Below are 12,789 nucleotides of genomic sequence, written 5' to 3'. Positions count from 1 at the left end.
ATCGCAGCCTGCTGCTGCCATACAACAGCTACCAGTTCAGCTAGTCCCAGTGAAACCTCCAGTGTAGCAGAGACCACCTCCTCTGTGGTCTTCCTCCCTCTTGAGGAAAGTAGTACAACGCAAAGAACACTTGCAGTTCTCTCCAATTTAGGGGAAAACGTTTAACGCCGGTTTTAATAACCCATGGTAACAGGGGGAATACTGGCACACTAAAATATCCTACTGCACATGCCAGGCCATAACAGAAGTTCTGGCTTTAACTAAAATTAGCAATGCTGGAAGGAAGTGAACCAAGCCTCCCCTACGTGCTGCATCTGCTGCTGAGGGGAAGGGCATAACCTCAAACCCAGCTATGTGCGAAACCTCCCACGGGGGCACAGGGAAAGTACACCATGGCTCTCCTGCTGCTTCGCATACTTTCGCCCACAAGGCTTTTGCAGCATTCTGGCCTCCGTGAACTTGCCCATGAAGTTACCGAACAGAAAGGGACTCCTACACTGAGAGAGGGAAGATGGATTTCAGTGCAGTAATTCTGTGGCAACATCTAGATCAAGACAGTGCTGTGGAAAAGGGAAAAACTTCTCTTTTTTTTCACTCCTAAGTCTTTGGGACACAGTGAGAAAAGCCAGACAGAGATAGAAGAGACAGCAAGGCTGGCAAATGTGCATGCATAAAAAACATTTCAGGCTGATGGCTGTATGAGGAGTCTCAAGTATCTCCCCCTTCCTTGGGGCACTTAACAAGGAGGCCCTTTATATTCAGGGAAATTACCGAGACAGTAAGTTGGAAAATGGGTTCTCCACTTCAGCAAGTCAGGTATTTACAAATCACTGTTAAATGTGCAGATGTCTACTGCAAACTCATTTCTATTAAATTGTTTCAGTAATGGCATAATATTGTTATATGTAAGTGCTGCACGCCTGACAAAGTCACCCTTGTAATGCTTCACCAGTTTGAGAGAGGCACATACAAGGCAGGAGTGAATTAAAAGGCAGCATGGCACTATGTTAATGCTTAGATTAAAGACAGCACAAGATGCTACATTAATTTGCGTTGGTAGTACCTGAAGTATTTCGATGATCTTCAGCTTTGTGTCCATTACCAGGATGTCCTCTTTCTCTGGTTCACTCTGCTTGACGTTACCCTCAGGAGCAGCAGCAAGCGGAGTCATGGGCAAGAACCCACCGCCTCTGAGCACCACCTGGGTCATCAGCTCACCGACTCCATGGATTGATCTCATCACATTGCTCCCTTCAGAGAGGTAGGTAAACAGGTAAGGTTATGATGGTGTAATGGGACTGCATTAACAGGGCAAGGACCCCCCACATCCTACGAAAAGAAATTGTCTCAACATTAAACAAGGCCAGGTGGACACCTAAATCCCTGGAACAGATGGAAGACAACAGAAGCACTGCAGTACTTTCAGAAACCCCTGCCCTCTCCCTCTTTCATTGTAGGCATTACTCAGCTGTACAGCCAAGCCATAGACAGAAAGGAGTAGAAGATTTCAAATCCACATTGACATTTTGAGATGAACTAGCAACTACCAAAGAATGATCTGTTCTGCCAATCATTTTTCAGCCTTACCTTTACTTTCCTCGCCTTTTGCCATCTTGGTAATAGGGAAGATGGTAGTGATGTGCACACAGTCTAATATAGCAAGGAGGATTTTGGTTAGTCTGAGGAGGTCACAGAAGTTGTAGAAACCAAAATATATCAGATTTCTGGCTAAGTTAACAACCTACCAAAATAATAATAAAAAACCTGATTAATACTAAACGTTTTGCTGTCACAATCAAGTTGTCTTAACACAGTGAAAAGATCAAGAACCTGGCTGAGAGTCATATTCTTATCATAATACCTCATAATTCCATAAGACGGTATAGTTCTGCATTTTATCAGAAAGTTTTCTACTTGCCTACAAATACTGCAATGCCTGGAATAACAGTCTGTACCTGCAATTGATACTCTACAGCTACAAAATCATACCATATTTGTCTCATTACAGAAAAGAGGTCAAGACTAGAGGGAATGTAGAGATGCTTTTTATGGTTTTGTCTTAGGGGGGAAAAAAAAAAAAGAATCACACATCTAAAGCTTACTGCTACCAAGTTATAAAGTTTCCCCACAAGTCCTCCACATGCACTGCTTCAAGATCCACACAAAAGAATTTCACATAGTGCAAATATTTAACGTAGCCCCATTATCTGAGGTATATTCCCGCAAATACTTTTTTTAAAAAAAAAATCACATATTTTCTTAAATTAATGGTTATTTAGGGAATACTATTGCATGGATTTGCTACATTTTATTTGCACAGACAGACTATTTTAATAGGTCAGTAAGTCACAGGACACTGTATTGTTCTCTTCCTGAGTAATATGTAAGCTCTAGAGACTATATGAGCATGCAGACATAGTGTTTAGTTTTTGAGAATATTTATTCCAGTAAAGCTTGACTTTGCAATAACAGCGAGAGCACAAAAAGTAAACAGGGCTGCTGCAAATCTAAGACGTAAGCTCACATTCATTAATTGTATTTCAAGAACTATCATAGCAAACTGTCACAAACTTCAGTGGAGTTGCTTGCATGAGGAGAAAGGACTACTGCCATCTACCTGGTGTTGAAAAAAGTACCAACATTCCACAAAAAAAAAAAAAAAGAATAAAATCAGAACTGGATAACTACCTCAAAAGTGAGCTTATTTTTCTCTTTATCAGAGAAAGGGAACCTTTGACACACCACATCTCTTAAATATTCCTCTACAAATTCCATTGTTTGTGCAAATCTCTCCTTAATTTCATCTTTGGAAGTTCCACTGCTATCATAGCTGAAGAGGAAAAAAAAAAACAAAACAAAAAACAAAACAAAACACAAAACTTAGCATGCAAATACACAGGGCTCTCTTCCCCCGATACAATTTTTCATTGGTTTGTCAAAATCTAAGAAAAGTTAAAAGCTGTTAAATAATTTATCCAAACAAAGGAGTCGGGAAGCTGACACCATAATTTCCTGGCTTTTGCTGTTTTATCCCATATGCTCATTTTGCACTATTTAAAAATGTCTGAGGAAAACAAAAAAAAGAGAATTTTTTCCCAATAGATAAAAAAAGAAACCCTCATTATTTTAGTGGAAACAATGACAAGCTACGTACAGCACTAAGGCGAACGGATGCGGCCAAGAGATGCTGACTGTGAATGCTATTTTCCTTCAAATAAAAACAATATATATGCAAAGTAGACATTAATTATTCTTAATACAAATTCTAGGTTTGTTTCTCAGCGCGTGCAGACAGCATTCAAAAAAGACAATCCCCACCACCTTCCACTAACTACTTTTGTTTTCCTGTTTGATCAGTATCACTGCTTAGCCTCTGCCAGAGTTGAAGCCATTTGTTTTTCTATTTTGGCATTTAAAGTTGAATATGATCTGCTGCATCTCTCTCAGCAAAGAAAACTAGGCTAGCAAGGAGGGAAGGGAGGGAAAAAGAAGAAACCACTAAACACCAGTACTAATGCTGACAAGACTCAAATTCCTAACATTTAACATAAATTTTAAATGTTCATTTTCTCCAACCAAAAAAATTGAGTTCTGAACAGTTGAAGTACTATAAATTTTAAATTATTTGTGCTATAAAAAGTTGATAGAAGTCTATGGTCAAGAAATCATATCTCCAGTCTAGCTGTGGTTTTGTGTAGGTTTTTCACCACTCTATCAGAGTATTTTGCATTGGAGGTTAAGGAACATGACTGTCTCCAGCATATTACTTGTTTCAGCATCTTCCCCCTTGTTTTTCCTTTTGATTGTGTGAGCTACCGTATGGGCAATCTGCCCTGAAGAGTCTACACTCCAATCAAATAAGGCAGCAAAAATGAAATAGTCCTCCCTTGCTTTCCCCCCGCCCCAGGGGTAGGTCACTCGTCACATCACCCAGATCAGAAACAGACCATCACTGTGATCACTGCGTGTTTTGAAGACAAACCCCTACTGCCTCATAGCTTACACCACGCACGTACAGGACGGTTATTTTGTTCTCAGGAAGGTTCTCCAGCAAACATTACAGGCAAATGAAACTATTGGGTTTGAATATGTTACGGATTTTTTTTTAAATTTTATTTTTAAACAGAAACAGTATAAATAATGCATGAGTTTAAAATTGATCTGGTTTTGTTTTTAAAAAAAAAAAAAAATCAAGAGTGATGTAATTTCCTTTCCCACACCATTCCGGCAAGTACTTACTCGTCAATAGCAATTTCAGAAGGTATTTCAGACCACAGACGAGCATACTTCACTGGTGTTACTTGTTCTTGGGGGTCACGATCAACGTGCATATGAAGCATTAGCCGGCAGAAAGATGCTCTCAGATCATATGGCAAGTTTTCATCAGACATGCAACGGAGAATGAGGTCCACATCCAGCTGGCCAGATATTTCATTTATGGCTAAGTACTGTCGATCAAGGCACATTCTAGCAAAGAGGTTTAGTTGGTATCTTCAGGGGAAAAAAAAAAAATACATAAACAAACAGCTTATACTTTAATTTCCAGAAACGTCCACTGGGTATAGTACTGATATGCTCTTGTATGTATTAACAGAATGAATCTTATATTTTCCATTAATATAGCTATACTTATTATGGAAAGAATAAAGTATTAATCAAACACTAGTAAAATATAACACAGTGGAAAAATAGAATGCAAGGAGTCATCGTATTTTTCTGAGTGTTACACAGAATTAAGTAATGCTGTTTATGAAAGCTACAGAAGAATCCAAAGAACACTTAAGGCAACTCAGCCTAAATACTGTAGAAGACCAAATACTTCTTACTGATTCTGAAGCCACAGTTGTTCACTAAGGCAACAACGTAGATGGACTACAGAATCATTAAAAATCAGGTACCTGATTAAACAACTACTGAGCTCTGCTCCCTTCAGTCAAAGAATTGTTAGAGAAAAACGAAACTTAATTCCTAAGCTTTTCAGTCCATAAACTAAAAGCAAGCAACTGGCATTTAAGGTATGCACATTCAACAGACTGATAATTAGCCTTTAGTCATAAAGCACATGTCCAACATTCATAAGTATTCATACAGGCTTGTGTTGAATAGTGTCAACTGTGAGGTTTCCTGAAGAAATGAACATTTAATTGAAAGTAGACTCCTTTTCCACTCTCAGCACTCCTCATGGGAATTTGACCAAACCGTACCTTAAACCCTTGTTTAAAGCATGTTCACAAGTCTATAATGTAGCCTAAAAACAATTAACACTATCAATTCTACTTAAAAACAAGTGCAAGAAAATCTATTTTGAAAGCAGATATAGTTTTTAAAAATATGTACAAGAGGTCTCCTTTTGAGCTCAGCCCTCCAATAGGCTCAAATAAAAACATGTATTAAGAAGTCTACTGCAAGAACCATTTCAATGGAAGAGATAATGCAAAAACTATTAAAAAAAAAAAATCTAGTTGAACTTTTTGCATCACCACAATCGGGTCCGTCAAACTACTCTCAGAAGTTTATAACCCAGACACAGGAATTCGGTCTGGGCTGAAACCTGATCTTACACTATGCCAAGAACTCAGTGTCTTGTCAAGTCATCTGGAAACATCGCTTCATGTCAGAAACTGCTAAAAGCATAACTTAAGCTGTACAAAAGAGCACTGCACATTAATCAAACCAAACTTGTGGTATTTTCATAACTTCATATATTGTCCTGCTGAGAACTACAGGACCACTAAAGGCTTTGAGCTTACAGAGAAATTTGGAAGACAGGGAGAACGGCAGTGCCTTCTTTAAAATCAAAAGCAAAGCCATTTGCACACTGCAATCCTGTTCTTCCCACAAGCGGTTGTTCACCCCAACTACCACCTGAATACAGGTAACCTAAATGGTTAACATACAGGCTCTGTCATAACACCCACTTATCAGGAAACCAAGCAGAAATACAGGCATTAAGTGCTGTACAAAATCAATGCACTCTAAACCTCAACTATTTTTTTTTTAAATCAGTTTAAACTTGCTTATGCTGATAATTTGACTTCTCACCGTGAATAACTTTGTGGTTTTAGCTCTCACTTCTAAGAGACTTCATCCTCACTCTCTAATGGCTATTTTGTCCATGAAACCAGTATCCTTTCTCTCAAACCAAGTACAGCCTATACCCCAAAGGCTTCCCCACACAGCCTTGATGAACTTTGCTAGCCAACTACTGCACATGTTGTTAACCTGTAGTAGCTGAGTACGTCCCGATCTTCCTTCTGCCCTTCCTTAGCATCCTGAGCCAACTCTCTGATACTCTTACTGCGGATTTCCTTGTTACTGTCTCTCCAGAACAACCACACTTCTTCCTCATCTTCTCCAACTTCCAAGGCATTTTCTCCACTTGACACTTCTTCAAACTCAAATCGAGAGAGGACCAGCCTGCCAGAAGGAAGTTAGGTTAGATTACAAACTGCCAAGACCCATGCAGATCTTTTAGAACATTTCTTTTAAGACACTTGCTAAAAAAGACACTTGCTAAAATGTACTGGTGATATAGAAGTAACTAATTTTATGATCTCACCGGCATTCAGAAAACACAAATTTTGTTCCTCAACTCTGCGAAGTAAAAGCAGAGTATCTTACTCTTTCAGCAGTAGCAGTTTACTACATAAAATCTCTGGGTTTTAATAATAAAAGCATTAGGTTAGAATGAATTTGGATTATAAACTCTCCATTCAGCCTTAAAAAGACCAACATTTCAGCTCCATTCAACTGATGAAGATAAAGAAACAAGGAAGTTAAAGGCACGTCTAACTGACTTTCAAAAACATCTTTACAGGAGAACTGATTCAAAGATCATTCAACAGACTAGGAAAGGATTTGGTAAGCAAAAATATCTAAAAATTTATTAGTTCTGTATCCCACAAATGCCAATTGGATCAGAACTTCTTTCTGTTTACATGGCAAAATAACTCAAAACAAATCAGCTACTAAAACTAAAAAGGCTTTGGGGGCTTTTAGCTCTTCAGCAAAAAAAGATCATACATCTGAAAAAAAGACAAATTAAATACACAAGGATAAGAACAAGTAAGTGATGTAGCAACTTTAAGTGCTGGTGGAAATACAGTCTTTATGATTTCATGAAGAGAATTAAGTGTGCAAGAATACTCTCATCCATTTGAGTTTTAAATACTACCTGACAAAGACCTGCTTCCCTTTTACAGTATTTTGATAAGGATTATCTGTGCCCTATTCCACATATCAAATAAACCCATCTTTATGAAAGATAATTGGAATTTGGTGCCTGCTATGATGTTTCAACAATGGCAGGCCAACGCTGAGAGGTGGAGACCAAAATCCTAACCGCAGAGGGAGAAATGGGTGAGCAGAGATGCATCAGCTTCTGCTTTGCTGCAAGCTGAGCTCAGTGGGCACGCATCCAAGAAGCGCTCGCTCACTTCAGACAGCTTATGGAGGAAAGCCTGAAGCCCAGAGGAGGATCAGGCCCACAGGACCCTGCACACCTTCCTGCAAAGTCTGTCTACTTTGATCAAATGTGAGATATCTGAAAGAGTTCTCTGACTGCAGGACCGAGAATGCATATGGCAGACATCTGCTGTCATCAATACCCATTTACTGTGTATTTGAAGAGGACCCCACACATACTTAACTGCATTCTCTAGATGTGCCAGCAATGCTCTCAGCCTTTAATCACCTTCCTTCTGTTTCACGCTAGGAAAACTATTTTTAAAGGTATTAACTTACTTAGTTTCAATGAGAATGTCTGCATTTGCTGGATTCAGCACGGCTTTACAAATCAACTCCTGTGTCACTGGAATAGACTTGTTCATGGAAACGCACAAATCTGAGAGGTAATCCAAAAACCTGTTGGAAAACGTGAGCCAAAAGGGTATCAATCCTTGTTGAGATCTAGACTGAAGCAATCTACATTTCAGAAAGAAAACATTCAGAACTCCATTTTAACATTGCAGAGTGAGACTGTTGCCCGAGGGGGAAGTTATGGCGAGTGCCAAAAAAAGAAGTGAACTAGCTGTGCTTCCTTACTAGCATGTTGGCAGGTACAGATTTTTCTCAGAAGGCTAAGAGGAAAAGGGTAATCATATACTCAAAAACGTGGATCTCACCTGGGCTCCCTATTTTTCCTCACGAGACTAACAAAGGTGTCAATCTCGGCAGCTGTGATGTGCTTCTCCAAGAGTTTGCGATTGTTATGAAGCAATGCTGTAATAGTGTCCTCGGCCAAGACATCATAGCCAATTTGCTTCTGCATGAAGCCAAACTGCTTCGCAATGTATTCCTTCAAAACATAGAGGGAAGAAGGAAGGTGGTGTAATTAATTCTCAGAATTTAAGAAAACAATCAATAACAGAAAACAATAAGATGTTTGTTAATATCAACAACCCAAGAAGCGAACTGGATTGGATTCAAATTGTTCTTCTTTTGAGAGAGTGCAAGTGATGACAGATACCTTAACACCTCCCTCCCTCCTGGGCTAGACACCAACAAGGCATTTATCCTTATCTGATATGAGTTTGTTTTTAATAAGTGGCAACAAAAAATGTACAGCCTTAATTCACAATGGAGCTTGTAGGATGCAAGAGTGAAGAAAGTGGGTGAATCCAGAATTCAGAATCCAGAATTCACCTAGATTTGACAGTTAGCAATTCTGTTGTTTTCTCAGATTCCCCTTTCAACTGGTACTAATTACACTGCATATAGTCTCTGACAGAGATGAAGAATACCAGATAGAGTAAAACTGAGCAATCCAAACATTTCTTGCTGACTGTACAATCCCAGCATAGCATAGCAGGGTTTAATGCTATGTAGCTTTTATTTTTTTGGAGCACAGGAACAATGTTAGTGCCATTGAAAGCTACAGACATATTTCAAACCTGATTCTTTCTGTAATCCTGCTGAGAGTGTCTCAGCACTCTGTAGCAAAGCCGGCATATGTGTCTGAAGGGAGCATGACGCTGGTCTCCAAGCTCTTCCAACCGCAACATTGGGCCATCACCACTGTCTGTAAATGGTGCTTGCAACAACTTGAAAATCTATGGATTTATTAAAAAACAAAGATAAAATCCCATGAGGCACTGCCTTCATCTGATTAAAATTAGTGTCAAAGCACTGTGTCAGCGTCTTTAAATTTCTAAAAGGTACATCAGAAATGCACTATAGTTACCAAGTTTGTTGGCCATAGAGTAGCCTGGACAGAAGTCATTGCTGATCACCTTTACTCAACACCGTATTCTGTAACTTTTTCTTCTAGCAATGGTATGCCTACAGTCCACCACCAAGAGCCTGCTGAAAGCTAGAAACTCGAAGGATCTTTTGATCCCAATAATTTGGCCAGGTTCTCCGTTATTAGTTTCTCTTTTCTGACAACCCTTCTTGTAGGCAGAGTTTAGAGAAAAATGCAGCCTACCTGCTTCAGAATATTCTGCTCTCTCATCAGTTTTTGCCGTTCTCTGTTAGGTTTAGAAAATACTACTTCCAGGACGTCTTGTCCAGAATTAGTTCCACCAGTAACAAAGTAGACCAAGTCTTCCAACAATTTGGTAACAGATCTATAGAAAAGCCAGAAGTTGTTAATACAAGACTACAAATTCTATCTGTTAAAAGAACAATGCCAGTGTAAGTTTACATAGATTTCAAAAGGCTAAATGAAAAAAGAACATCAATTAGAAACTGACTCAGATGCTGGATAAGGCACGTAAGTATGTACAGAACTTAAAATGAGGAACTAATGCTCCCTGCTGCTGTAACTTTACTGTCTAATAGCTAAACCATAGCAGCAGTAAGACAACGGTATCACTTTAGGGCAACTAGACGCATACCAAGTTCTATCTGGCAGTTCTTTAAACTGCCGGGGGAGGGCGGGGGGCGGCGAGAAAAATAAAAGAATCAGGTGATAATCTCTCCCAAGGCCAAATAAGAGACACTGGCTATAGAAGCACATAGGCCCTGGTTTTACACAGCCGACTCTGCGCTCTTTTTGTGTGGCCATGCACTTCTCACGGACATTGTCAGAGGATTTGCAAGAAGTCATGTGTTCAGTCTTCACAAGATGGATTATAAATTCCCACACTCGATTTGCAAAGCCCATCAAGAAAGGTATGCTGTGGATAATTCCTCCAAGTTCACAGCAACAGTTCTCATGCTCTCATTTCAGAGCAACAGGGAAGGCTTGACAGAACAGGCTTGAAAACCTCCACTATGGACACATCAACAATAAAACCATCAACTTTTTTTTTTTTTAAATCTAATCAAGTGGGAAACAAAATCCCTCTCCTGAAGACAGCATACATAGATAAAATTTTCAAAGAAACAGTTACTTAGTAAAGGAAACAACATTATCTGAAGCAAATTCTTGCTTCCTTACCTTCTTTCATTCTGGGTTATTGTTCCCTTTTCCAACTTGCCAGCAATGGAACCTAAAACCTTACTTGCATCATTTGCAAAATCCAAGTCCCGAACCTCTGCAGGAGAAACTGGTACTATAGCAAAAGCTTCTTTGTCCTCTTTCACTGGAGAAGTACCAATCTGAAACCCAGAGAAGTTTTATCATCAAACCAAAAGGCAGAAAACAAAGTAGTGACTCATATATTCAGTGATAATAAAACAGAAGAAAAGCCACGCTCCATTTAGACAGTATGAGGCTACTGATGAAGTCAAACTTTGAGAACTCAGAGGTTCTGTGCAAACTCACAGGTGTTCCTAAATCCAGAGAAACATCAGGAGAGACTGCAAAATGTTCCTGTAAACAGTGGCAAAAATTCTCCTCGTGATGGCTGTTGTACAGTAGAAATTGAACAGCGTAACTAGTAAACTACTATGAAAACCTAATCTTTTAGATAAAACGTTTTGCATAGGCACTATTCATTGCTGTTAAGTTGCTTGCTGTTTGACAAACCCAGCAGTCTCAAGGGACTGGAACTTCTCCTACCAACAACGCTTTCGTGAAAGTACAGGAATCAAAGAATGTGCTTACATAAAGTAACAGGACTTACTTTAAGCATCACAGGTTTCTCCTCTTCTTTATCAATAGGGATATTGGTACTATGAACCCAGGTGTTAGTGCAAAGGTGTCTAAGTCTGACATAAGAGTTCCTGAAAGAAAGTCAAAAGTTTCAAAGCACGAGTCAGTTTCCCAGATGGGAAATCTTCGCATTGTTCGAGTTGCAAGATGTTGGCAGGAACAAGTGGAGAAAAAAGTGTCATCTTTATACATGCTGCATACCGTAACAGGAATAAGACTCTTCTTTCCTTATTTCATTCTATAAATTCACCTTAAGAAGTCTTCTTATATAATGAAATAGATTCTGCTGTAAAACAGAACTACATCTATATTTTGTTGCTGTAAATCAGCTGCTGCACAGTAACAAATTAAGCCTCTTCACGTCCTCACGTTTCGACATGCTATAGTGTATCTGAGCTGTCAGCTTCCTCCCTTGCCTTTGTATTTGCAGCCCATAACTCCCTGCTATCTATTTTGTATTTTCTAAACGGAGAATTTTTTGACTCTTTGTATAGCTAGTCAATGTTGTACAAGCATCAAAGGTCCATTAAGACACCAGAACACGAGACTAGCACGGAACAATTTTCTGTAGCAGAAGTCCTATGGGGACAGCAATTCCCAGACTTAGATTTCTCAGGTATTTCTGGCAATGACGCTATTTTGCATGTACCAGCTCTTTGACAGAAGATGCCACAGTCAGACAAGCATCGTAGGCCAGTTAAGAAACAGTCTCTCAGCTGCAGTACAACCTCCTCTCTCTACACAACCATGTCAGCCCGAAGGACAGAAGAGGCAGCCAGGACGGCTACTTTTGGTGGCCGTGTTAACTTCTGCTAACTTAAGAGTACCTGATGATTTAGAGAGTTGTTTAAGTAAATGGAACAAATACGCTGTGCTTTCTCAGTGGCAACAAAGAGCCTGCATACAACTGTGTATCTTTGAAGGGTACAGCATCTTTTAAGTAGCAAGAGGTACCATATGAACAGTAAAGGACGTGTAAACAATAGAAAATGAAGCGCTAAATACTTGATGATGCATCCTAGCTAACATAATACAGACAGGTCATGGGAGTAGCTTGATAGGACACTCAAGGCTTTTAGACCCAGTTTGTTCACTGGCAAGGAAGTCACTTAATCTCAACTTTCCCATCTGTAAAATGGGGTTCTGTTACTTATAACTCAATTGTAAAGTACTAAAGTAAAGCTTCAGGCACTTGCTAAGTATTTCCATATTAATTTGCGGAAGAAACTTAATTCCAAAGGATTAAAAAAAATAGCGGGATACAGCCTTACCTTAAAAAAAAAAAAAAAAAAAAAAAAAAAAAAAAAAAAAAAAAAATAATAACAACAACAACAACAATAATAATAACAATAATAATATCAAAATCCAAAGCAGATAGTTAGTTCTAACAGTATGCTTAGCTGTACCTGGGGACAAGGCTGTCTCCTCCTCGCAAGGTGGTAGGGTCCAACTCAAATATGGAAGAGATATCATTTCCTTCAGGCACAGACACCAGAGAATATGCCATCTTCTCCTGAGCACTGCGCAAGCCTCTTCTGGAGGCATCCTGCTCAGGGTCCAGCTGTGGAAGAAGTCCCATCACGCACAGTCAGACCAAGCCCTCCAGACCCACCCGCCTAGTGTTAAATAGATGTGTCCTGTAATTTGCAGACATAACACTGAACCACTCCAAGTACTAGTTAAGACAGCTGGGCTTTAGTACACCAGTAAAACTGACAAGTGTGCCAACCATGTCTTCGCGTTTCCTGGTG

At 39.4% G+C, this 12,789-nt stretch overlaps 1 protein-coding gene across 1 annotated transcript in view; it reads right to left on the bottom strand.

The window, feature by feature from the left end:
• ITPR1 (inositol 1,4,5-trisphosphate receptor, type 1) overlaps nt 1-12,789 on the bottom strand; it is a gene marked incomplete at both ends in the record, with an annotated part of 45,111 nt that overhangs the window by 18,843 nt on the left and 13,479 nt on the right. Inside the window, 12 exons of the mRNA XM_009578531.1 lie at nt 1,064-1,251; nt 1,588-1,741; nt 2,689-2,830; nt 4,240-4,491; nt 6,223-6,417; nt 7,744-7,863; nt 8,124-8,296; nt 8,892-9,050; nt 9,425-9,566; nt 10,382-10,542; nt 11,010-11,109; nt 12,445-12,599. Of these exons, the coding sequence (XP_009576826.1) occupies nt 1,064-1,251; nt 1,588-1,741; nt 2,689-2,830; nt 4,240-4,491; nt 6,223-6,417; nt 7,744-7,863; nt 8,124-8,296; nt 8,892-9,050; nt 9,425-9,566; nt 10,382-10,542; nt 11,010-11,109; nt 12,445-12,599 (1,941 nt within the window). The remainder of the gene's footprint in view (nt 1-1,063; nt 1,252-1,587; nt 1,742-2,688; nt 2,831-4,239; nt 4,492-6,222; nt 6,418-7,743; nt 7,864-8,123; nt 8,297-8,891; nt 9,051-9,424; nt 9,567-10,381; nt 10,543-11,009; nt 11,110-12,444; nt 12,600-12,789) is intronic.

The sequence above is a fragment of the Fulmarus glacialis genome, unplaced genomic scaffold (genome assembly GCF_000690835.1).
Source record: "Fulmarus glacialis isolate BGI_N327 unplaced genomic scaffold, ASM69083v1 scaffold12780, whole genome shotgun sequence".
In the NCBI taxonomy this organism is placed as follows: domain Eukaryota; kingdom Metazoa; phylum Chordata; class Aves; order Procellariiformes; family Procellariidae; genus Fulmarus; species Fulmarus glacialis.
Note: the sequence above shows the minus strand (reverse complement) of the source record. Positions and strands in the feature narration are given on the sequence as shown.